Raw genomic sequence first — 23,260 nt, 5'->3', positions numbered from 1 at the left:
CAACATTAGAGCCGTGAATGTATCAAAATCCACAAGCCCATTTGGTCCCCCTATTTTTTTTTCATCTTTTTTTTTTAAATTAAAGTCCTCGCCTGTTTTTGGTTCCATCTATTATTTCTGTTGATTTGTAGACCAATTGTTAATTAATTATAATGACAGCCAATAAGCAGCGTGTAATGTAGCTAAAGAAATAGTATAAAGATCGTAGTACCATACACGGTCACATGGGAGTATTTGACCCCATATGATATCAAGGTATTTTCAATACATTACCAACATGTGAGATGCCTTCCCTTGGCTATAGATCATCACGGGTTATGATATGCTGCAGCAGAACTCTCATGGGGTCTGGGGTGGCAAAACTGTGATCGCTGTTCGATTCATTGATTTTGATTGTGTTTGGAAGATCTGAGATTAGGCAGAGAGACCCAGGCTGGCATCTAATGTTTCCAAGAATAGGCGGCGGCTGGCAAGGGTCACCGTTCACACAAATTGGATGTGACTGCAGAAGATGCTGGGCATTCATTTGTCTTATTGATTAAATACAATACATAACATTTCTTCTCATCCAAGATTTGATCTAAACTTGCCATGCTTTGCTAATGTAGCACCGTCAAGAAACTCGGATTTAAGTTTCAATATTCATATTTCGTCACCAAGGTCCCCCTTATTGGACAGTCAATTCAAGATCCTCTTGACAACTGAAGCGTACAGTGAGGAGAGTTAAGACAAAAAATGAAAACCGTTTATCAATATAGACCTCATCGCATCTCTACAGCCTAATCGTTGAGGATTCACTTCACCTTGCGGATGTGCTTGTTATGTTGAGAACAAAAATTAGACGGGCTAAAACTATTTTTTTGGACCGAAGATGGTTGGTTACTTTGATTTGCAGATGACACGTTCTCATTTCCATCGTACATAATCTGCTCCCATTATTCTATTTGTCGAAGGGTCAGATATTATTTTTATTTTGTGATTATTTAATGAAAAAATAAACAATTAATGAAATCAAAATTGTAAATCTGCTAAATTAGTTACATCGCTTAAGACCCAAAAATGATTATATCGCTTGCTCTCAATTGAAAGATTCATGTGCGACCAACGCTGCCAATAATAGGTAGATTTCTTTAATGAACGCCCCTGAACCACAATGATACATTCTAAAGAGCTAGTCATTCTTCTCGCCGAAGTTCTAATTATTTAGTCCAGCATCGTGACAATACTAAAATAAGCAAAAATAACTTGTATTTTAATTTTCCAGTAAAAATCACCTTTTCCTTTTCCTTTTATTCAGTTATCAATGTTTCATCGAAACAGAAAGGTGCTAGATCAAGGAAATAGCCTGTTATAGCCACTAGATTAGGCGGAGATCTCCATCTCGAACTTAGCTATCAATGATTCCTGCATTACTAATAATATAGGAGATAGACCTAAATTCCAACATCTAACCAACCAAAAATAAAAAAAAAAAACTTATTTTTACAAACTTAATATATTTGTTTCCAATTAACTTAAGACACATGGATGTTTTATAAATTATTTATTATATAACAAATTATTATTAATATTATTAACACATTAAAATTTACTTGTTATGATTTGATCTGATATAAGTATATCAAGTTAATAATACTAAATATATAAGGCTCGCCCAAAATAAAAAAATACTCTTGCAAACTCATTCAACATCACGCATCCTTGTTCTCACTATGCCCCCACGAAATATATTAAATCTCAATAATGCCACATGAAGATTGGAGCAAATTGAATCAAGTTTCAGATACCTTCAACCTCACAGAGCAAAAGCGAACAGATAATCATAGTTTATCACCATGAATAGAAGCAAAACAGAGAAGTTTTCAACATTTGCCAGATCAACCAAGGACAGAATTCCATCTTCTATGTTAATAGAAATTATGGACCTCGTCCGAGGGAGAAATAAGAGCAGAGTTAGAAATGAATACCCTGACAACAACTGAGATGACTAGAACACGATCATTCTCAGAAATCATCATCCTCCTCCTCTTGAATGTGCTTAGCTAGTTCTTGCTCCTGCTGCTGCCTTTCTCTTCGCTTCTCAGCGCTTTCCTTCTCATTGTGTGTGTTTGGCGGGAAACGCAGCGCACGGATGGCCTCATTATGCATGTTGAGACAGAAGGCAATACGAGAATTAAAAGCCAATTGAGGCTCAGTAGTGGAGTATACATCTCCCGTTTCCTTAGATACCATACACCCATTACCATGGTCCAATGTTGCATCAATTGCACCATCTCTGATGGCCTTGGCTACAATGCTCTCAGCATCTGAAACGGGATTTGCAGAGTTTAACCTTAATTTTTGTGCCACATCAGCAAGCGAGATACGAGAATAAGAAATGCTAATGTTCCGTAAACCAGTCCTGATGACATTGTGACGCAACCTAACAATCAAATTATGAGTTCCATCAGCACTAAAAGTAGTAGCGAACTTATCTGCAACATTCCTAAATAGCTCCAGGTCTCCAATTCGAACAGCCTGAAATTCCACAAAATTGATCAAACACTACTGCATTTAGGATGTTCAATAAAATTGAGTGAAGCTAAAATAACACCCCAACAACAATAACAACAACAACAACAAGCCTTTATCCCACTAGGTGGGGTCGGCTACATGGATTGCAAGACGCCATTGTGCTCTATCATTTATCAAGCTTTTAGGAATATTATAAATTAAGAGATCGCGTTCAACAACTTCCAAGAGTGTTCTCTTAGGCCTTCCTCTACCTCTCTTAATCGGACTCAAAGTTATATGTTCCACTCTTCTCACTGGTGCCTCCCTTGGTCTTCTTTGTACATGCCCACACCATCTCAACCGATTTTCTACCATTTTTTCCTTAATAGGTGCCACCCTAACTTTTTCGCGTACGTGCTCAATTCGAATTTTATCTTTACGTGTATGTCCGCACATCCATCGTAATATTCTCATCTCTGCTACTCCAACTTTATGCTCTTGCTGTCCCGTTAGAGCCCAGCATTCACTAAAGGAGTTATTTGTGATCGTAAGGTGCCTAATAAACTTAAAGGAAAGTTTTATCGCACTGCTATCAGACCGGCAATGTTATATAGTAGTGCTAGGCCCTAAAATAACACCCAAAAAAAAAAACCAGTTCACCTAACTTAAATTAACAATTAGAGAACCAAATTGCTCAAACAAAGTAAACAGGTGGACGACATTGCTCTTCATTAAAAAGGCAATTGCATTTTCTTCTTTTTTTTGGGGGGGGGGGGGGATTGCATCTAAACATAAATGACAGTTGCAAATGTAGGGGTAGAAATAGATTGACATGGATGAACTTGCAAATTAGTATCACAACTGATGACATATCTAAACAGAGCATAAATTTGAGTATTTTATATGGACCATCATTAACTAAGGAATCCTTCTCTAGAGATTTTATCAAAGGCCCTCACCTTTATATAATAGAAGGATATATGATAACTGCATGCCAAGTCCAAAGTTTAATGAATATACATTACTTTTAGCATCCCCCTCAACAAAGAGACAGCCCGTAAAATATAGACATATAAGTTAACAGAGACAGATTTTGCCAATTACAAGAAAAATTTGACAAAATTAACTACTTCATGATGGGTTAGTTATACTGAATCAACTAAGAAAGGAAAACGCAAGCTAAGAAAATCATACACATATATTTACGAGATTATTGTTTGATTAGATGCAGTAAAGTTCCTCAGATGTTTGTCAGAGTTCTATACTATAAACAACTACACGTGGATATGTACATTTTTTTTTTTGTGAGAACACATGTATGGAATAGTTCAACATTCAACAAAGTTACTCCATGTTACATTTTAAATGAAAAACCATATAGTAAAAACACAACTCTACCAAAGTTTTTTGCTCAACCTAATTAATGAAATAACGAGACTTGATCTGGATTTAAGCTTCAAACAGTGAACCACATGACTTCTAAAAAGACAAACTAAGTTCCTCCTCAACAGAATTCATCTAAAATTTAAAGAGTAGAACAAAATTGCTCTGGCTTCTCATAATTTATCAATTTGCAATATCCAATAAGTTTATCACAACCTCAATGCAGCAGAAATAATGATAAATAATTGTTTTTTAAAAAACTTGAGGGTAGTGACTATGGTCGATAATTACCAGAAGAGATCATTTTTGGAAGATATTTCACTTATTTCATAAACCAAAGTATTATAATTAAAATATCACAGGCAAACCCGAAAAAGTAAAGGTAACAATCTGGGTACCCAACGAGTTACATTTTACAGAGATGATGTAACAGACTCCTCATTATAAAAACAGCCATTAAGAGGCACGAGATTAAACCAATGATATTAAAAGCACATAGATAATGTAAAAAATGACTTCATTTAACAATGTTGACTCACATTTGTAAGGTCAAAGTACGGCCTCAAAGCTTTCTCCATTCCTTTTTGCATGAACATGGTCCTCTCAGGTATTTCTCCCAACAGCAAACGCACCATTACAGCCCACTTATTACACTGAATACGAAAACCAAGCGCTGCTACTGGAGCTTTTCGAGCAGCTTGTAGGAGAGACTCTTTTGCATCAGTGTACTCCAACTGAATTGTCCGAATTTTCCCCAGATAGAAGAGATATCGACAGAACTTGAAACAAAATACAACCAAAGGTAAAAACCTTGGTGAAATATAAATTTAAGAAAACAAAGATTGTTTTAGACTTTGAAAAATAATAATTTAGACTAGATGAACACACCAAATCAAAATCATTAAAAAGGCTGACTTTGCAGAAATAGTCACAAAAGAGTTTTCAGCACAGGCATTGAAAGGAGATTGTATTCATTGGAGATAAGAAATTCTTCAGTGGTAACCAGAAAAACAGAACCACCATACCTGCTGGTTTGAATGTGCTTCAAATCGTGGTGCCTTAGACCTCAACTTCTCCGCCTGATCATACAGGTTGTAGTGGAGGTAGTTACGAAGTAACAAATTAAGAAGTGTTTCCTGCATCCCATCATCATGTCAGTACAAGATCTTAAGCCTTGTGAAAGAACTTCTAATTTATCTGAAACAAACCTGACCAAGCTCATCATGGCGAAGGGTGGCAATCCGGTGCAATGCAAGAAGGTTACTGAAAATAGAAACACAATTCAGTTTGGAATTAGATAAATCTCACTCAATTTTTACAAATTTCATTTAGTTATGAGAAAAAACAAAAAAGATTTGGATTTAGTGAGAGGCAATTCAATAGAACGCAATGAGTCCACCCCAATTGTCTGTTTGCAAATTACAATTAATAAAACACAACGTTTTAATTCTTACACTTTTCAGCACAAGATAAAATCTTACCACCTCTTACCGAATCCAAATCCAAAATATCTAGCCATCTACCTCAGCATTTTATTTGTCGATTGCATATATATGCACCAAACTCACCCCCGAATTTCTGCAAGATCTCCAGTGAGTTCATGAATATATGAATAATAAAAGCACAATCTGGATGCGATAACATCAACAGTTCTTCTGTTAAGGTTCTTCACCCGGGCAATGCCTGCTGAGGAACAAGCTTTGGCCTAAAAAATATAAATAAATAAAGCAACTTCAGCATTTAACAAGCAGTAGGAATACATTTTATAAAATAAATTAAGTACGTGGGAGTAAGGGACCAAACCTCCTTATATTTCTTCTGATCAATCAGAAAAAGTAGAACGAGCAAGTAACAGTACATCTCTATCTCAGGCAATAAGTGCTTAGCTGAGGGTTGAACAATAGATGTTGCCGTTTCTACTTCCATCTCATGAGAATCTTCCTAAACAGACCATGACAAAAAGATTATAAATTAAAGAACATGTTTTATTAAAAAATAGAAGTAAACAGTATAATATTTACCAGGAAGAGAGAGAGAATACAGCAATAATATGATGATTGACCTTCTAAAAGTTCAGATTCTTATATCAATTAAAAAATATTTTTTTCAACATATTTGCAATGGATATCCCAAAAAAAAAAAAAAATAATGCCCTTTGCTTATACTGAAGCCTAAGTGCCTAACACCCAGCTAAACCATTTGATACAGTCATAAAATAAAAAAATTTTGTTAGAATTTAGAAGTTACATGACCATTACCAGAGGCAAGGCACATACTTATAACTTGAAAAGAACAGTAGTATCAACAAGAGTCAATATCTACCTCACAATGCTTGTCCTGGAAAGGAAATTAGTCTCTTTAATACAATTAAATCAAGTCAAGGATGGTCTTTCAGAGTGAGCCCCGTAGGCATATGTGAAAAACGCTACCTATGAATTATCGAGAGGCACGCTAATTAGTCTCTTCAATAGAATTAAATCAAGTCAAGGATGGTCTTTCAGAGTGAGCCCCGTAAGCATATGAGAAAAACGCCACCTAACGAATTACAAGAGGCATGCTACCCAATGCAATTTAATCACGATTTAGGTTTGGTAGAAAGATTTCATTTAAAATCTGAAAGCAAGGAAATGACTTCTGCCACTCAGGATAACAGAAGTTTATAATTCTGACCTCTATTATATTTGCAATTTAATCAGGATTTAGTGTTGATAGAAATATTTCGTTGCTTTGATTTTTTTGGAGGACAGACATGCTAAATCTCATGTATAGATACCAAAGTATAACAGCAGATACCCCAAAGATTTCTCACACGCGTTATCGCTGAATATAACACAATGTAAAAGATGTGCATGTTAACCTCGGGAAGATAGACAGACAATCTGGCGTGAGGTTCAGAACCCGGACAAGCAACATAATCGATAAAAGATAAGAGCACCGATGCTGTCAATTTGCGCCTCAACGCAATTGTAAGGCGAACAGCACGAGCAATTCTACGAACCTCCTTAAAGTACGAACCGGTCTCAATAAGGGATGCTATCTCCTTCAAATCTGAAGCGACAAATTCAAAAGGGAAAAAAACCAAAAGATTTTTCAGAGAAAAAAAATGTCGAAGTGTAAAATCGCTTGAAGTGATCTGACGAAAGAATTCATACGCTGCAGAGTAGATGGAACAGCTGAAGAAACAGAATGCGAAGGGGTTGTGTGATCTTTCATCTCAACATCTTGAGTCATTTTGAAAAATTATCAACGAAATAGTCACCTGACACTTTTATTTCCCTGGAGTATCTCAGAGCATAAAAAACAAAACTCTTATGGTAAACTTAAAGGAATGAGTGGAGTGAGTATAATATATAGAAGGAGGAAAAGAGAATTGAACTGCAAGCACCTCACAGGTCCAGATCCAGTCAGGTGAAGAGAGGCAGTTTAGGGTTTCAGCAACTCTTCCTTCTGATTCTATGTATCATTCTTTTCTTTTTCTCCAAGTCAAGACTTACGACCATACAAACTCCAGCATGAAAAATATCGAAGCTGAATACACTTCTGGATGTCCTAGCTACCCTAACCAGCAACCTGCGCCAAAACAAGCACTACTTGAAATACCCCACCCAAAAGAAGAAAAAAAAAAATAAAGGAACTATTTAAAATGGTTTTTATTTTATTATTCTAAAAGCTAATATTTTATAAAAATATATTTTGAGAATAAAAAAATAATAAAAATATATTTTTTTTCATCATTCCTTAATTTTTAAAACAATAATTTTAAAATATCTGAAATTTATTTTTATTTTTTTATTCTTTAAAATAATATTTTATTTTTTATTCTCTAAAATACTTTTTAAAATCACATTATTAAATAAATTTTTTTATTTTTTTATTTTGAAAAATAAAAAATTACTCCTAAAACAAGTTATCAAATAAGCCCAAAGTCTCGCGAAACATTTTTTACTTTTAAGATATTTTTAATTTGAGGAGCGGGGAGAGGTTTTAATCAACTTTGTTTGGTTTAAAAAAGAAAGGGAGGAAAGGAAAATAAAAAATAAGTTAATAATTTTATTTTTATCAAATTTAACATAACTTTTATTTTTTGGTTTAAAAAAATCATTATATTAGAATTTATTAAGTTTTTATTTTAAAATATAAACTTATATTAATAAAAAAATTTGAAGAACAAATTATATTTTATCAATGAGTCTAATAAAAAATGTTGACAAAAAAATATTAATTTAAAAACAAAAAATTACTTTGTTGAAAAATATTAAAATTTTATATATAAAAAATATATATTAATTTTTGTAAGATAATAAAATTTATTTTATTATAAAAGAGAAAGAAAAATATAATACACAATCTTTTAATATCTAAAGCAGTTTAAGATTTTTAAAATAAATATTTAAATTTATTTTAATTATTTTTTCTCTTACTTTCATACCAAAAAACCTAAGGTTATTTGATTGGAGGGGAGAGAACTCCCTAATTTAGGAGAGGGAGGTTTTGAAAAATTTTCCTCCCCTCCACTTTACTAAATAAAAGAAGGGGATAGAAGAAGAGTTATTTGGTAAAGTGATAAATTTTTCCTTCCCTCCCACACTCTAAAATTGGAACAAAGAGCTCCCTTTCCTCCCCTCTAATTTTGTTAACTAAATAAAGGAAGGAAAGCAACTTGTCCTTAAAAATTTTTAACCAAACACACTCTTAACTACATGAAAAGGAGGCAAGTATCTAGTTAGTGCAAATACAATAATATTCATAATATTACTGCTAAAAACAACAATTAAAACTCCCTAAATACTTTATGGTTTTTTTATAAAAACTTAAGATATTAAGTGGACATTTATATCTTTGAGTTGCCCTGATATCTTTCAATTATTCTAATATCATTCAATTATTAATATTTTATGTATTTTATTTACTCTAGTTCGTTACATTTATGTTTATAAATAAGAGGTAATTTAATTGTATTCAACACATTGAAATTATCTCCTTTCTCACTCTCTAAATATTCCCTCTTTTTAATATTTCTCTTCTCTTCTTTTATATTTTTATTTATTTTATTGTATGTCATAAGCAGGATTATTCTACTAGGCATGTACTTTTATTTTTGTTCTACTAGGTATGTCATGTTACCAGTACATTAGAGACAAATACCCATGTCAATAAACATCTATAACATGAATGGAGTCGCAGTCTCTTTAAAAATGAGACAATATCTGTACTATATTTATTTATTTATCAAATTCATTTCCTCAATTATTTTCTGTTTTTAATTAAATTGCATATCATGTGTCACATTCAAAATTATTAGGCACAATTTAAATTTTAAAAAAAGTGGATCCTAAAATCATTCACACATAAGATAGAGTAAATCATGAAATTATTCACAGATAATATAAAAGTGGATCATGAAAACATCCACAAAACTTAAACTTCATCTTGAAGTTATTCATGTATATGTAAATCTTGAAAATATCTACATTCAATTATTTATTTATTTGTTCACTTATTCATCCTAAATTTAATTCTTTATTTTTAATTATGTGTTTATATATATAATTCATTTGGTTATCTATATCTATAAAATAAAAAAATAAATTTTTAAATTATCCATATAAAATACACAATAAATCCTTAAGTTATCTATTTAAAATATAAAAAAAAATCTTAAAAATATCAACAAAATATAAAGTGAATCTAAAAGTTATCTATATAAAGTTCATCCTAAAAATATTTATATTTTAATATTTACTTATTTACTCATTTATTCATACATTTATTCTACAATACAATTTTAATTAGTGTTATCTATGATTTTCACACCTTTTCTCTTTATTAATTTTTTATATTTTCTTTTATTATTTTGGCATTACTTTTTCCATCCAATAACTCCTTTTCTTACTTCTTTTTTTTTTAAGTAAAACTAACATATATATTTAATCCTTTAACTTTATATAAAATTTTATTTTAATCCCTTAATTATATAAAATATCTTTTTAATTCTTTAATCTTAATATTGTTAATCTTATCCCAACAAATTTTTACCTTAAACTTTCAAATATTAACAAAATATTTTTAAATGTTGACAAAAATATTAATTTAAAGACAAAAAATTACTTTGTTAAAAGATGAAATTAGTTAAAAATGCCTTGCTATGTTTTAAGGGAGGGAGTACATTTCATGTTGTAAGATATGATCCCTTGACCATCCACAGATGACGCGTTGCCGAAACTAACACATACCCAGAAAAACAATATTCAACTAACACAGTGACTGATAAATTAAACCGAGCAATCTACACAAGTTTCTTTCCATTAATAGAAAAGGAAAAACAAAAGCAAATTATCCTACTATTAATGGGGACAAAATTAATTCGACAAATATGGGGAAAATTAAATAAAAGAATGAGCGTCAGGACCAAAACAGAACTACAACTGTTCAAATATCTGACCTACGTCTTCAACATTAACAGAGCTGCCTTTATGAGGCGGCAGTTTCAATCTAGACTACAGAAACTATAAGAACCCTTTATGAGGTAGCAGTTTTGAACTAGTCTACAAAAACGTTATAAAATGCCTACAGTTCAAGGTCCTGGGGAAAAAAGGGTACGATAACATCAAACCGGATCAGGCAAACGTCACTGAAGTCACCCCTTGATTGCCTCAAGCAGCTGCCTGGATCAGCGGCCCATTGGGTCTGAAGCCACGACCCCTCCCACGATATCCTCCCCTGCCACGGCCTCGACCTACGAAAAGCAATTCAGTCACATGGAAAGACCATACACTGTCATTTAAAGTAAACTTCAACATACATAAAGCAACATTTAAAACAGAAAACATCTTGTGCTATTAATACATGTTACCCCATTACAAGAAACCAGACGCATCAGAAACCCAAACTACTTAAATCTGATGTATTAGTAGCCAATTCTGATATGTATTGAAATGCAAACGAGAGGCTGGAAGCAAGGTAGGAAGACGAACCACGGCCATGAAAAGGTGCATCTTGGCTGTACCCTCCATCTTGCTGCATGTCAACCAGGGAATCATTGTACCCACCCCTTCCTCGACCACGGAATCCACGCCCTCTTCCTCTACCCCTGCCCCTAACATTTCCCCTATTGCGATCCCAGCCTCCATCCTCATAATCAGTTGAAATAAAGCCATTCACTGAAAGAAAAAAGGTTCAGAGCCCCAAAAATAAATAAACACGATACACAGCTTACACCCTGCTATTACACGTTAATAGAACGTGTATACCTCTGGGCTTTCCCCTTCCCCTTCCACCACGACCACGAACACGTCCATTAGGTGAAGCCTCTGCTGAATACAAAAGTTAGGACCATACATATACATATGACATTTTGGGGGAATAAAATCACTTGCCATGTATTCCTACCTCCTTCATAATCATAATCAACAGATGTCTTCACCTGGTCTGCTGGCAACGGAGGTTGATACCTGAGAGCACAACAAATAATGAGTCTAACAAGCCGTCAAAGTTCACAAGAATACAATCTGTTCTCATTTCTTGAAACCAGCTGAACTGAGAAATTCAGCAAATATATCTTCTTAATTACATCAACAAAGCCAGAATTTCGGTTGTTTTCACTACTTGGGATTTGTAATTACTAGTTTTCTTTCATTAGTTATCTAATTGAATTCAATTCAATTCTATACAAAATTTAAAACATTAAACTCAGCGAGTAAAAGTAAGAACCTCAAGGAGGATAGGATATCAAACACAAAAACTTTTTGATACGTTCATACCATATTCTTCGATAGAAAATTCCTTTATTTTCTGATTGCATTTTCTCAAACATAGATTCACAGCATTAAAAAGCCCGCACCAATCAACACTGCATGGCTGTTACAAGTATATCAAGACAAGGTTGTCTTAAGCTTAGGAAAGCCATGAATACCAGGCCAATAAATCATAAGTCACAAGTAATAGGGATCATTCGCCTTAGCAGATTATAATTTAGACTATTAGCCATTCACTTGAAAACAAGATAAGTATTTATCACTTGTTAACCGCTATTCTTGGCCGTCTTATAGGATTAATATTGTTTAATGCTTAATTTATACGTAATATAACATCAAAACAATTCATGGTTTTTTCTTATATATATATATATATATCCCTTTATTAAAAAATGTAGCGTATTTTTAACTGAATCTTATCTCCCAATAAAGTAATTATCTACTTTCAAACTAACCCTATCTTTTTATATTTACTTCTATTAAATACCCTATGATAAATATAAAATCACTATCAATAGGGACATTTTTTTTCCAAAAAGCAATAATTACACCTTGAAAGATTAAAAACGCTTTACATTTTTTAACATTCAACTCCTCAAAAAATGCCTTACATTTTTTAATAGAGGGAGTATATAATTTCCAGCTTTTTAACTAGTAATTTAACCCAAAGGGCTTTCAATTCTAATCCATTTAAAATACATAGATCAAAGTAACGAAACATATAGAATAGCACATTTTGAATTTCACCGAGCACCCAACACAATATTAGAAGAAAAACATACAATATCACAAACTAGAAAGACTAGAGACCAGAGAGAACAATTTTTTTGTGTTATGAAACTAGCAAGGATAAAGCCTAAACTTACCCCACAGAAGATGTATCAAGTTCCTCCTTGGAAAGGGTTATTGTAATCATTGACACATGCCTTGTTGTCTCCAAACTGCAAGACCGAAAAAAATAGCACATCAGAAGATGGCGATAGCTGCCAACGTGATTGGGATATTGCCCGTTCTGACAAGCAGCTAAAAATACTATTCAGAAACAGATATTACGGAAGCAAGCCTTCCTCTAGTGGCTCCCATGTATCAGTGATGTCAGTGGATCCAATTGCTGTATTCTGATGAAGACCCACGATTCTCCTCTGCATAGCCACAAAAATAAATAAAGTTTCCATAATGATGAGACAAAGTACCAAGATTGTGTGCTTAGCGGATGATAAAGCCAGACAAACCTTGATCAATTCAACAATTGTTACAGTTTTGTTGATGGCTCTCCCCATGGCCTTAAAAACAATTTCATTTGAACCTTTTTCCTGCAAACAAAGGAAAAAAAAAAGATTTGCAATTTAACACCAAGAATGCAGAATGTCAGAATTCATCAAATCATAGGAGCACAAACATTTTAAAAACCAGTCAGAGCGGTGGGATAAGGGCCACAAAAGGTAGTCCAATCCCTTGATTCCCTCCCTTCCAATGTTTTGATATTCTTTTCAACCATGAAACATGGAATGAACTCGCCGTAGTCTAGACATTTTATGACAAAGAAAGAGGGGGGGAAGTCTTCAAAAAGAATATAACTTCAGATTGGTCATAGTTATATTTGTCATATATACTCGGAGAGTGAACCAGAAAAAATAGTACGAGGCAAAATGTTCTAAATAATCTTTTCGAGATGAAGGAAACTACACAAATTCCCCTGACTAACGCTACATTCGGTACTAATCGAGTCCCACCTCTGATTTTTTATTTTTCTAAAAACAGGAATCGCTACATCTAAACAACTAAACTGGCGTAGGTCCATGAACAATATATGAAGGCTAAGCAACATCAAAACACAACTCATCCCCGAACCCCCATCGGGCTGAAAAACCTCCAAAAACAAGAGCTTCCACAAACCAAAGTTTCTCATATAGAAAGATGGCTCCAATCTCGGGATATAGCTGAACAGCAAACGAAGATTTAAATTTGAAAATTACAATAGGCTTTGGCCTTTGCCGAAGAATCATATTGAGAACTTGCACTTATTATTTACTCGCAAGAATTCAAACAGTTAAACTCGGAGGTGCTACATTACTTCAAATAAATAAAGCTCCGGAAGCTCACTCCGCAAAAGAGCTTACTCCGGACAACAAGATACAAGGGGGGAAATATAAATAAAGGAGTTACTGATGCTAGAAAAAGGCAAAAGAGCAAATACCTGAATCAGGCTCATGGCGTAGGTAATATAGTTACGCATCCTTCCCTGACTGGTAATCCGAATCTCGTTTTCATCAATTGGCGTCTCTGTTCTTGGCTTCTCGACCTTCTGGTACCGATCCATCTGAACCAACACCATCACAGGTAAGACTCCGCTAAAAAAAAAAAAAACGATGCAAGGAGACAAGAAGCGACTGCCAAAGCTCGTGGAGATATCTAGTAGATTTTAAGATTTCGATCTGAGTCGTACCGTGATTCTAAACGATAGATTTTGCAGCAGAACGAAAGAGCCCTCTTCTACGGCTTCGTGTCTTCTATTACGCCCTAATTTGTTCACAGTGACGCCTTTCGCCTTATATACCCCCAGCACCCCACAAACTGCCCTAACCAACTCCTATATCGATTCGATCAGTTGTCTATCGAAATGGGCTGGGCCCGATCATTACTAGTTTTGTATGGGGCCTTTGACTTACACTTCTGTCCCCAGACATCAAAAACAAAGAGAAGAACCTTGCAATCATTGACCATTCGCAGAGTCTGTTATTGCTTCGGCCCAAAAGCAAAGGGCCAATAAAGAGCCCTCAGAGTCTCGGTTTTGGAACCTCTATCTTTTTAAACAAAGCCTGAATTGGATTGTTCAACTTACACCAACAAAAAACTAGAAACGAAGTTAACTAAAAAACCACCAAAAAAACAAAACAGTTACAACCCAAAACTTAAAAAATAAATGGTTATTCAAAAAGTGTAAAATCACAAGGAATATTATGAGCCAACTTCATCAAAAAGTCGACCATTCTATTCTCCTCACGGCAGCACAATCCTCTTTATAACATGTAGCACAGTCCTCCTACTTTCTATAGAAAACACTAACCATTGAAATCGTTTTTATTCTATTATTTTTAAAATTGGTATTTCATATAACATGTTCTAGCAATGGAAAAATAAAAACTTGTTTACATAATTGTTATGCAAAATTATATATTAAAACTAAAAAATATAGACAAAATTAACACAATGGCCCCAGAAATTCTGGACGAGGTTTATAAGAATTTGGAATGCGGTCCTTCACAAATTTAATTAGAATGTGATATTCCTTCTTTGCCTAACAGAAACTCCCCTAAACAAATACAAAATTTTCGACATCATGTAGCCAAAATAAAGAAAAAAAAAATATTCTACATAAATGGTCCATGATTTAGAATTCTGTATCATATGCACCTAACAATTTAAAATAAAATAAAAGATTCTTTTAGATAACAATAACAAATAAAAAAAAATAGAATTTCACATGGCCCGAAAATTGTTGTTTATGATTTGGTTGATGTTGGCTTGGCTTCTTATTTTTTGAAGTAAAACACTAGGTTGGGATCTATAATTTGTTATTGAATCTTCACCATTTTCATGTCTTTTGGTAGCATCAAATTTTTTATTGACTATGTTTGATCAATTTTGGGTAAATAATAATGTATTTTGTGTGTTAATATTTTGCGACACTACATCATTGATATATAGTTGTATATAAATTATAAATAAATTGATAAGTTTCTATTGATATGACTTATATATTAGTGATATATAATAGTATATCACTAACATACTATCACAAATCAATATGATTAAACAATCATGCATAAATTCATTTATTATTGATATACAGCCGTATATCAATGATGTAATATCATAAATCAGTAAAATAAAAAACACATAATTATTGTTCAAAACGAATCAAATATAGTCAATCAAAAATTTTAAACTCTTAACTTATTACAAAAATCAAATACATAAATTAATAAAATAAAAGAGCATGAATCTGTAACTCTATTTCCTAATTAGCATGCTTCGTTCTATGAAATATTATCGATGTCTCTCACCTCGTGTTTGTCTCTTGCCATCGTGATTGTGACTCACTCACATTGCCATTCTTTCCTTCAACTTGGAGTTGTTTCTTCTGTCATAATCATAGTTTGCACTTATCTTTCTCGTTTGCTTGATTTCTTGCATTTTGTGCCTCTTCTAATATTTGCAAAAAGCATCGTGTTATAATCTAAAAAGAAAGTTTTATAAATTAAATATAAACTAAATATTAAAAGGGTTATTTTTAAAATTTAAAAAATGATAAGCTATTTCTTTTATTTGATCTTATGATATAAATTATGTGTGCAAAAGTTTCAAAAATATAAAAACTTGTTTGATAAATTGCGCTCAGAATATGCATTTGAGATCAGAAAAGAAAAAAACTTGTTTGATTAACATATTTTATTGAATTAACATTAGCATGATTTTTTATATTATTTAACATTACATTATTAATTATGAATTAATTTAATAATAATGTTTGAATAGAATCAACAAAAAGAAACAATAACATTGAAGATGACAATTATTATGTTTAAATTTTTCTGGGATGAAATTTTAGTTTTTTGTTTTAATTGTTTAACAATGAAGATAATAAAATTAACCAATTTAGAACAACTAAAATTATAATAAATAAAAGTGTTGGTGCACTGTGGCAAGGGAAATGGATGATTTATGTGGCCTCTACCACAACATAATCGCTCCAACAAGACCAACGAACAAGCGGCTGCCGCAGGTAGGAAACTAGTCGTGATTCACCGTGTTTGCAGAATGAAGCACTGTGAATGGAAAGTAAGGAATCAATCTTCAAGAAGAGGAGGTAAGAACTAAGGAGCATCATGTTCTTGAACTACTCCTGGAAATCAAGGCAACCGTCTGAGTTGGTGTCGAGTGCGTAAATCATGGCGGAGCAGTCCTCGGCACTTGGGTCGTCCCATAAATAGAGCCTCATTAGCACACACTCCAGGTCTGGGCTAATGATGAAGCCATCTCCATCCAACTCAAACACTATGAACGCCTTCACCAAGTCGCTCTCCAAGTCTGCCTCGGCTGCCGTCACCATCATCGATCATCAACTCTGTTATTGTTCTGTCTGGATATGGACTCCCAGCAGAGCATGTACAAGAATTCATTCAAGTCCAGCTTCTTTTTTTGGCTTGTCTGAGTGAATCTCATGACGAACAGCTAACAAAAGAAGAACGAAGAGCCAAAGGAAAAAATATAAAAATCCAACTGCGTTCTAGAAAAGACGACGATGGCAAGTCGGCAACTGGGTTCACGGGCACAGTCACGATGACAGCTGGGTTCACAAGCACGAACGCGAGCAGCTGGATTCACGACCTTGCAAGAATGAAAGAACAAGAACGGGAACACCGAAGGACGTAGCACGAAGAGGACGGCAAAGATGGGGAAAGTAAAGTTTAATCTATTTACGAAAATGCCATTAGTGAAAAGTGAGGTGTCCTGTTTCCGCTTCCAACAGTCCAACCTATTCACTTTTTTTTTTTTTTTTTATAGCATAAGATGGCAAGCAAAAGCTTGAGAGTTACAAGAAAAATACAAAAAAGGCTCTGAAAGCCATTACATCAAAATACTTGTTGCAAGTCTTCTTGGATTATACCGACACAACTGGTAGGTATGGTTTGTAGTAAAACTAAGTCACAAGGACTATCATGAGCCTCCTTGACTAGTGTATCAACACAGCGAAGTGCACCCCTTGAATTATGAAGAATTCTAATATCCCATTCACTAAAGAGTCAGTTTCTAGCCTCTTCAATCTCAATCCTAAGTGGATGGTCAGTCCTGGAGTCTTTGGATAAGCAATTGATAGCATAAATGGAATCAAAGTATAATTGAATCTTCTTGAAATGATGTTGATGACAAAGTTCCAAGCCTGATTTAATGGCAAGAATTTTAGCTGCAATTGTTGGAAAGGATCCAAGCTTTTACATGAGTCCCATAATCCATTGGCCTTTATCATTTCTAATGACACACCACAAGCAGCTTTGTTATTCTCACAAATAGATTCACCCACGTCAATTCTAATCGTATCAATGGGGGGAGGTTTCTAGATTGCCTCGATTTGAATTTGATTTGGGAAAAGTTGATGATGAAACTTGACTTGAGCAGTATCTTCCATCAGCTTGTGTATACCATCGTGAATGATCTCTTTTGGCCTTACATTATGTCCTTCAAATACTTGTTTGCATCTATGAGTCTATAGCAACCAACAAATATGATTAAAGGTTCTAAACCAATGCCATTTGTTGATTTTACTTCTCCTTGGGTTGTGTAATGAGTTTTATCTTAGCCATACCTACAAATTAGAAGAGAAAAATATAGGTATATGGTTAGAGGTAATCAATTCTTTCCATACTTGTTGAGCTGTAAGGCAATCACGAAGAAGATGAATAATACTTTCCTCACTATGACACTTAAAAGGACACTCAAAAGCATTTGAAAGACCTCTTTTCACTCTAAGTGAGTTAGTGAGAATTCTAATGTAATTTTAATGATTGGCTATGAGGGATAGACAGGATCCTCATGGCATGGTATTTAAATCAGGTCATGAATCAAGAGGGACAAACATAATCCTCTTGGTCATATAATTGTATTTATTAAAAAGGATTAGAGTTTACATATTGTCAAAATAAGAAATGTCCTAGGTTGACACAAGATACATTGCATAATATAAAATGAGAGGCAACGTAAAAGATAGTGTCTCATACACCAAAGTTACGCCTCTGGTGCTTTCTCGGCCGGACTCTCTCTTGTAAAAATATTAACCACAGGGAATGAGACTTAAAAGTCCCAGTAACCAAAAATTAATATGTAATGATGCATGCGGATATAACTAATCATGCGATTACTAAATGGGCACACAAAAACATTTAATCGAACAATATTTTCAAACAAACCGAACAAGTATTTAATTGCATGACTACACCTTATATCCTCCTTTCGCCATGCTCGGATGCCAAACTACCTGGCCAAAGGTGAGTTGGACCAAGCGACACGCCACTCATTGGGTCCAATAAGGGCTTACCACGTGGTAATAATTAACCAAACAGAAATTCTCATTAACACCATACATTAAAATACCCTGACAAGTCATGCATCATTCAAATATCCAAACAGAAATATATCTGAACAATAATATCTCATCATGATAAATAAAAATAAATTTTTAACCCACTTGGCAATAATTTCAAACAAGTATATAACAGTATTTATTTTCAATAATTTATAGTTTTTCCAAATAACAAGTCAACACATAACCATTCACAAACACACCCATCACAACACATTAATAATGGTTACCTTGTGTCTTGAATAACAAATTCCCCTTCACAACTCCTCTTTTACCCCTATTTTTGTCAATATAATCTATATAATTATTTCACAATACTATATATTAATTTTATATTAAAATTAATAAATAACTTTAAATTAAAGAGTTAGAAAGTCTTAGATTTAAAATTCATATTGACACTAATTTAAGATTTATGTCTCATTTAACTTTTCAAATTCTTTTCTAAAATTCTCGTACCCTAATAAACTATTTTTAAGCCTTAAATTACTTCTAGTGTCATAATTTCATCCATTTATATTCTAAAAATTCGTTTAAAAATAAATTAAAAATTTTAGAATTATCCTGAAGCCTCAAATCACCTTTCTATAACCTCAAAAATATATATTCATACTTAAATAAATATTTAATAATTATAGGTTCATTCCTACATCTCAAATTTCACATAAATTCAACCATATAGATCTAGATTTAACTTGAAATTTCTTAAACATAAGTTTCAACCTCAAGAAAATATTCTATAATATTTATTATATCCCTAAGAGCTTTAACCTATACTTTTAATCCATCATATCATCAGATTAATTATCCTATAGAAAAAATTCTAATCAAAATATTTACTTTATTCTACAAAATAATCATATCACTAGAAAGCTAATATTATTTAGAAAATAAGTTAATAATTTTTTTAAATGCTAATCTAAACAGAAAAGTTAGAACATACCTGAAGAAAAAGAAAACAATCCTCTCTTGCGAGAAAACGCTGAGCAACGTGAGAGGAAGAGATAAAAATAATATAAAAATGGGATTGTGGTCCCAAAATTATATTAAAAAAAACTATAGGTTTGAATTTAATTATTCAAACCTTTGGGCTATAAGTTGTAATTTTTTTTAAATTGCATCTTAGCCTCTCATGCTTCCTAATGCACACACCCCCTCCTTTTTATACATGAAGGCACATCTTCTCTTCCCTCATCTAACCAATGTGGGACTTAGAAACAACAACCTTCCACCCCCTTTTTTTTATTCCTTCTACCTTTTTTTTTAACACACACATAAAAAAATTATTTATATATTATATCTTAACTAAATATTGCTTATGTGGTTTTAAATTTAAATTTTTAAATTCATAATTAAATACCTAACCATAATATTATTTCTAAATAATCTTAAATAATATAAATTCCTATTATTATTATTTTTTTCTCAAAACTTAAATTCCATAATTTTTTTATTAAATAAAAATCAGGATGTTACAAATAACATTATACTATGTATTGGCAATATAAAAAAAAAGGACACATGACATGGCATAAAATCATGGTATAGGTTGAAATTAATACTAAGAGACCATTAAGTATGTTATAATATAATTATACCTAAGGCATAAAAATTTACCAGGAGACACTTGAAGAGGAATTTATGTTATTTATGTATACTGGGACCGAATTTTGAATATAAAGACATATAGGAAAATAAGATAATTGATGAATCATCAAAGGACAAGAGTTTCAAAGGAGAACAATAACTCTATGTTTGGTCAGGGGGGAGGGGAGGGAAGGGAAAGAAAAATTTAAAATTTTTTCTCCCCCTCCATCTTACCAAATAAAGGGAGGGAGCCCCCTCTCCTCTCCTTGTCCCATCCAAATAAGGGGAGGGGAGCCCTCCCCTTAAAACCCCCTCTCCCTCCCCTCACCTCCCCTTAAACCAAACAAAGCTTAAAAGCGTTAATGAAAAAGGTGTTGTGCGTACCCATATATGATTAATACATAAAAATATAAATAAAAAAAATATGATTGCATTTGAATTATGTTTTTTGGATAAGAAAAAGGATGCATTAAAGAAAGCACCTGAGCATGTACTGTAATCAGGAAAATGATATTTTAATATATGAAGTTGAATGTTACTAGTTGACCAATAAAGAAGATGCATGTAAAGAAAGAAATCGCAAGTGAGAGAGGGATGAAAATATACGAAAATTGAAGAGTTGCCTTTTAAAATTTCTAACAGCACGCAGCCGCCAATACAAGATGAATAAGAAAGACTAAAATGAATAAAAATGTAGGGTTTCGCTAGGTTATAAATATAGACTTATCGGTTTATAAACATTAACTTAATTTTTTATAAATAATTATTATTCTTATACTGTCTTTGAAGATGATTCTAGATGATCTGATATCTTTTAAAACTTAATAAAATTATCTAACTTTTAATATTATATATATTTATAAGTTAGTTTCAAACATTTATTAAATTTAATTACTTTAGTTATTATATATGTGTGTGTATTGTCTTACTATTGTAGGCCTAATAAAAATTCAAGATATTACCAGGCTTATCATAAATAGTTGTATAAGTCTATTCAGATTCATTTAACAATGATTGAATTCACCATTAAAGAAAGGAACTAAGGACAACATTTCTGGTAAGATATATTATGTGATGCTTTACAGTACTTTATTATAATGAGATATTTGGTGTTAAAGGGGTCATGTCTAGAACTTGTATGGGGTTGACCTAAAAGTATTTCTTGATTTATAAAATTGCTACTACTTAAATATGAATTCTTGACATCTTATTCACATAGAAAGGGAAGAGATTGATAGATCATATAATGTTAACAAATGCCCATAACAACTTCCAATCTGAGGGTAAGATGTTTCAAGTTTAAAACAATTTTGGAAGCTACGGCTTATTCAAGAGGGAGTTACTAGACTATTTTTCTTTTATGGATTTATACAATTCTAAACTTATGATAAGCTCTAAATACTTTGGGCATGTAAAATCTATTATATTACAAGCCATGTATATAATGTTCTACCATTAAAAATCTAGCTTAATTAAAGGGATAGATAAATTAGAGATGCTTGGAATTTCAATTTCCATCCATATGCCAAAGGCATTTAAAAAATAAATAAATAAAATAGTAATATATTTATGTGATCTTGCAATAGTCATTTACACTTAGTGATAGTGTACTCACCTATAGTGAGTCAAACCATGACAATGTATTATTTAAAATTATATTTCAAGATATTATGTTGAAAATAAATTTTACCCCACTGGTATGTCATTGTCAATATAATTTATGTTTAGACTTTTTGAATTATTTTTAAATATACCATATTGGTAAAGGACATTGTCAGTAAATCAAATATTACTATTATTGGTAGTTGGAAATTTATTTCGGCAAATTTACAAATAAAAGTTTTAATGTTTTAATGTTTTAATGTTTCTTGTACCTTATAGGTATGGTGACCTTAAATACATTTTGTTATGACCCTTTTAATAAAGTTCTTGATTCATATTTGATCTACATGCCTAATAATCTAATTTCTAAAATAATATAAGAAAAATTATTTGCATTAGGCTCGAAATCATAAATGAAATTTTAAGTTGAAGAAGCTTAATTTCAAAATCTATTAAAAGTTTCATTATTTATTGTTCCATATGATCAAGAATGTGCCAATTTTATTACTCACTATCAAGATAATCAAAATTAAATCTTATTTTTAAATAAATAGTGAAAGTTATAGGCCTAAATCCCCTACTTGTTAAGAGCATCACCTTTATCTAAGTATGTCTGTTCATCAAGTTCATTTAATGAGGATGAAGTTGTTAAGAATCCACTTATTAAAATAGAACAATCTATTAAATATATTGAGGAGTTAAGTTTATTAAGATGATCTCACAGAGTTGATATACCTATAATACCTTGTTGAAGGTAATCATCCATGGTCAACCAAATGAATAATGGTGAGAGTTACAAAACACAAGCCTTTCTTGTTTTGCATGGTGAGGACATTATCATATTACTTATGGATGTCAAAATAATATGCCATTAAATTATCTCAAATGAATAAAGACTTAAGGAAAGGGATTGAAATACCTTAATGATATAGTTTTGTAGAATTTAATTAAGAATATTTAATGTGTAACTATTTAAAACTATCTTCAGGAATAAGCAAGTATTTGAGTAGCGATATCTAAAGTTTGATGTGGTTGTTAACTCCCTTTAATTATACTTAAAATACTTCATACTTGTGTATACTTGTCAAATATTTGGGAAAAGCAATCTTTTATTTCTTATGCTCCATACTAATAGCCAATTACTAGCCATTGATTAAGTTAGTGAGACAAAGTATCCATGGTTATACCACCTTGATATAAAATATTTTGTTCAAGGATTATTAACCATCTTAATGTCTATTGACATTATCGATTTGTCTTAGGTAATCTATTTTAATCGAATGTTTGGAAATTTGATGCA

At 32.4% G+C, this 23,260-nt stretch overlaps 2 protein-coding genes across 3 annotated transcripts; both read right to left on the bottom strand.

The window, feature by feature from the left end:
- Nucleotides 1–1,757: 1,757 nt before the first annotated feature.
- LOC129317795 (probable 26S proteasome non-ATPase regulatory subunit 3) lies at nucleotides 1,758–7,441 on the bottom strand. Of its 2 annotated transcripts, none has more exons than XM_054962176.1 (9): nucleotides 7,262–7,441; nucleotides 7,029–7,152; nucleotides 6,734–6,924; nucleotides 5,680–5,817; nucleotides 5,445–5,581; nucleotides 5,085–5,139; nucleotides 4,902–5,012; nucleotides 4,416–4,655; nucleotides 1,758–2,517 (listed from the first exon to the last, which is right to left on the bottom strand). In XM_054962176.1, exons 2-9 carry the CDS (start codon nucleotides 7,105–7,107, stop codon nucleotides 2,005–2,007), a joined length of 1,464 nt encoding a protein of 487 aa, XP_054818151.1. In that variant the 5' UTR covers nucleotides 7,108–7,152; nucleotides 7,262–7,441; the 3' UTR covers nucleotides 1,758–2,004. The 2 variants fall into 2 exon arrangements, with proteins under 2 accessions (XP_054818151.1, XP_054818152.1); XM_054962177.1 differs by having other exon boundaries at nucleotides 7,267–7,441.
- A 2,722-nt stretch (nucleotides 7,442–10,163) lies between these two features.
- On the bottom strand, nucleotides 10,164–14,184 carry LOC129317630 (uncharacterized). Its single transcript, XM_054961965.1, has 9 exons — nucleotides 14,077–14,184; nucleotides 13,828–13,950; nucleotides 12,863–12,943; nucleotides 12,684–12,772; nucleotides 12,497–12,571; nucleotides 11,266–11,327; nucleotides 11,127–11,186; nucleotides 10,851–11,036; nucleotides 10,164–10,612 (listed from the first exon to the last, which is right to left on the bottom strand). The coding sequence occupies exons 2-9, from the start codon at nucleotides 13,948–13,950 to the stop codon at nucleotides 10,530–10,532; spliced, it is 759 nt and encodes a 252-aa protein (XP_054817940.1). The 5' UTR covers nucleotides 14,077–14,184; the 3' UTR covers nucleotides 10,164–10,529.
- Nucleotides 14,185–23,260: the final 9,076 nt, after the last annotated feature.

The sequence above is a fragment of the Prosopis cineraria genome, unplaced genomic scaffold, assembly GCF_029017545.1.
Source record: "Prosopis cineraria cultivar Desert tree isolate PC_DT_omini unplaced genomic scaffold, ASM2901754v1 PC8, whole genome shotgun sequence".
NCBI lineage: Eukaryota > Viridiplantae > Streptophyta > Magnoliopsida > Fabales > Fabaceae > Prosopis > Prosopis cineraria.
The sequence above is the reverse complement of the archived record's forward strand: the minus strand, read 5'-3'. Positions and strand labels throughout refer to the sequence as shown.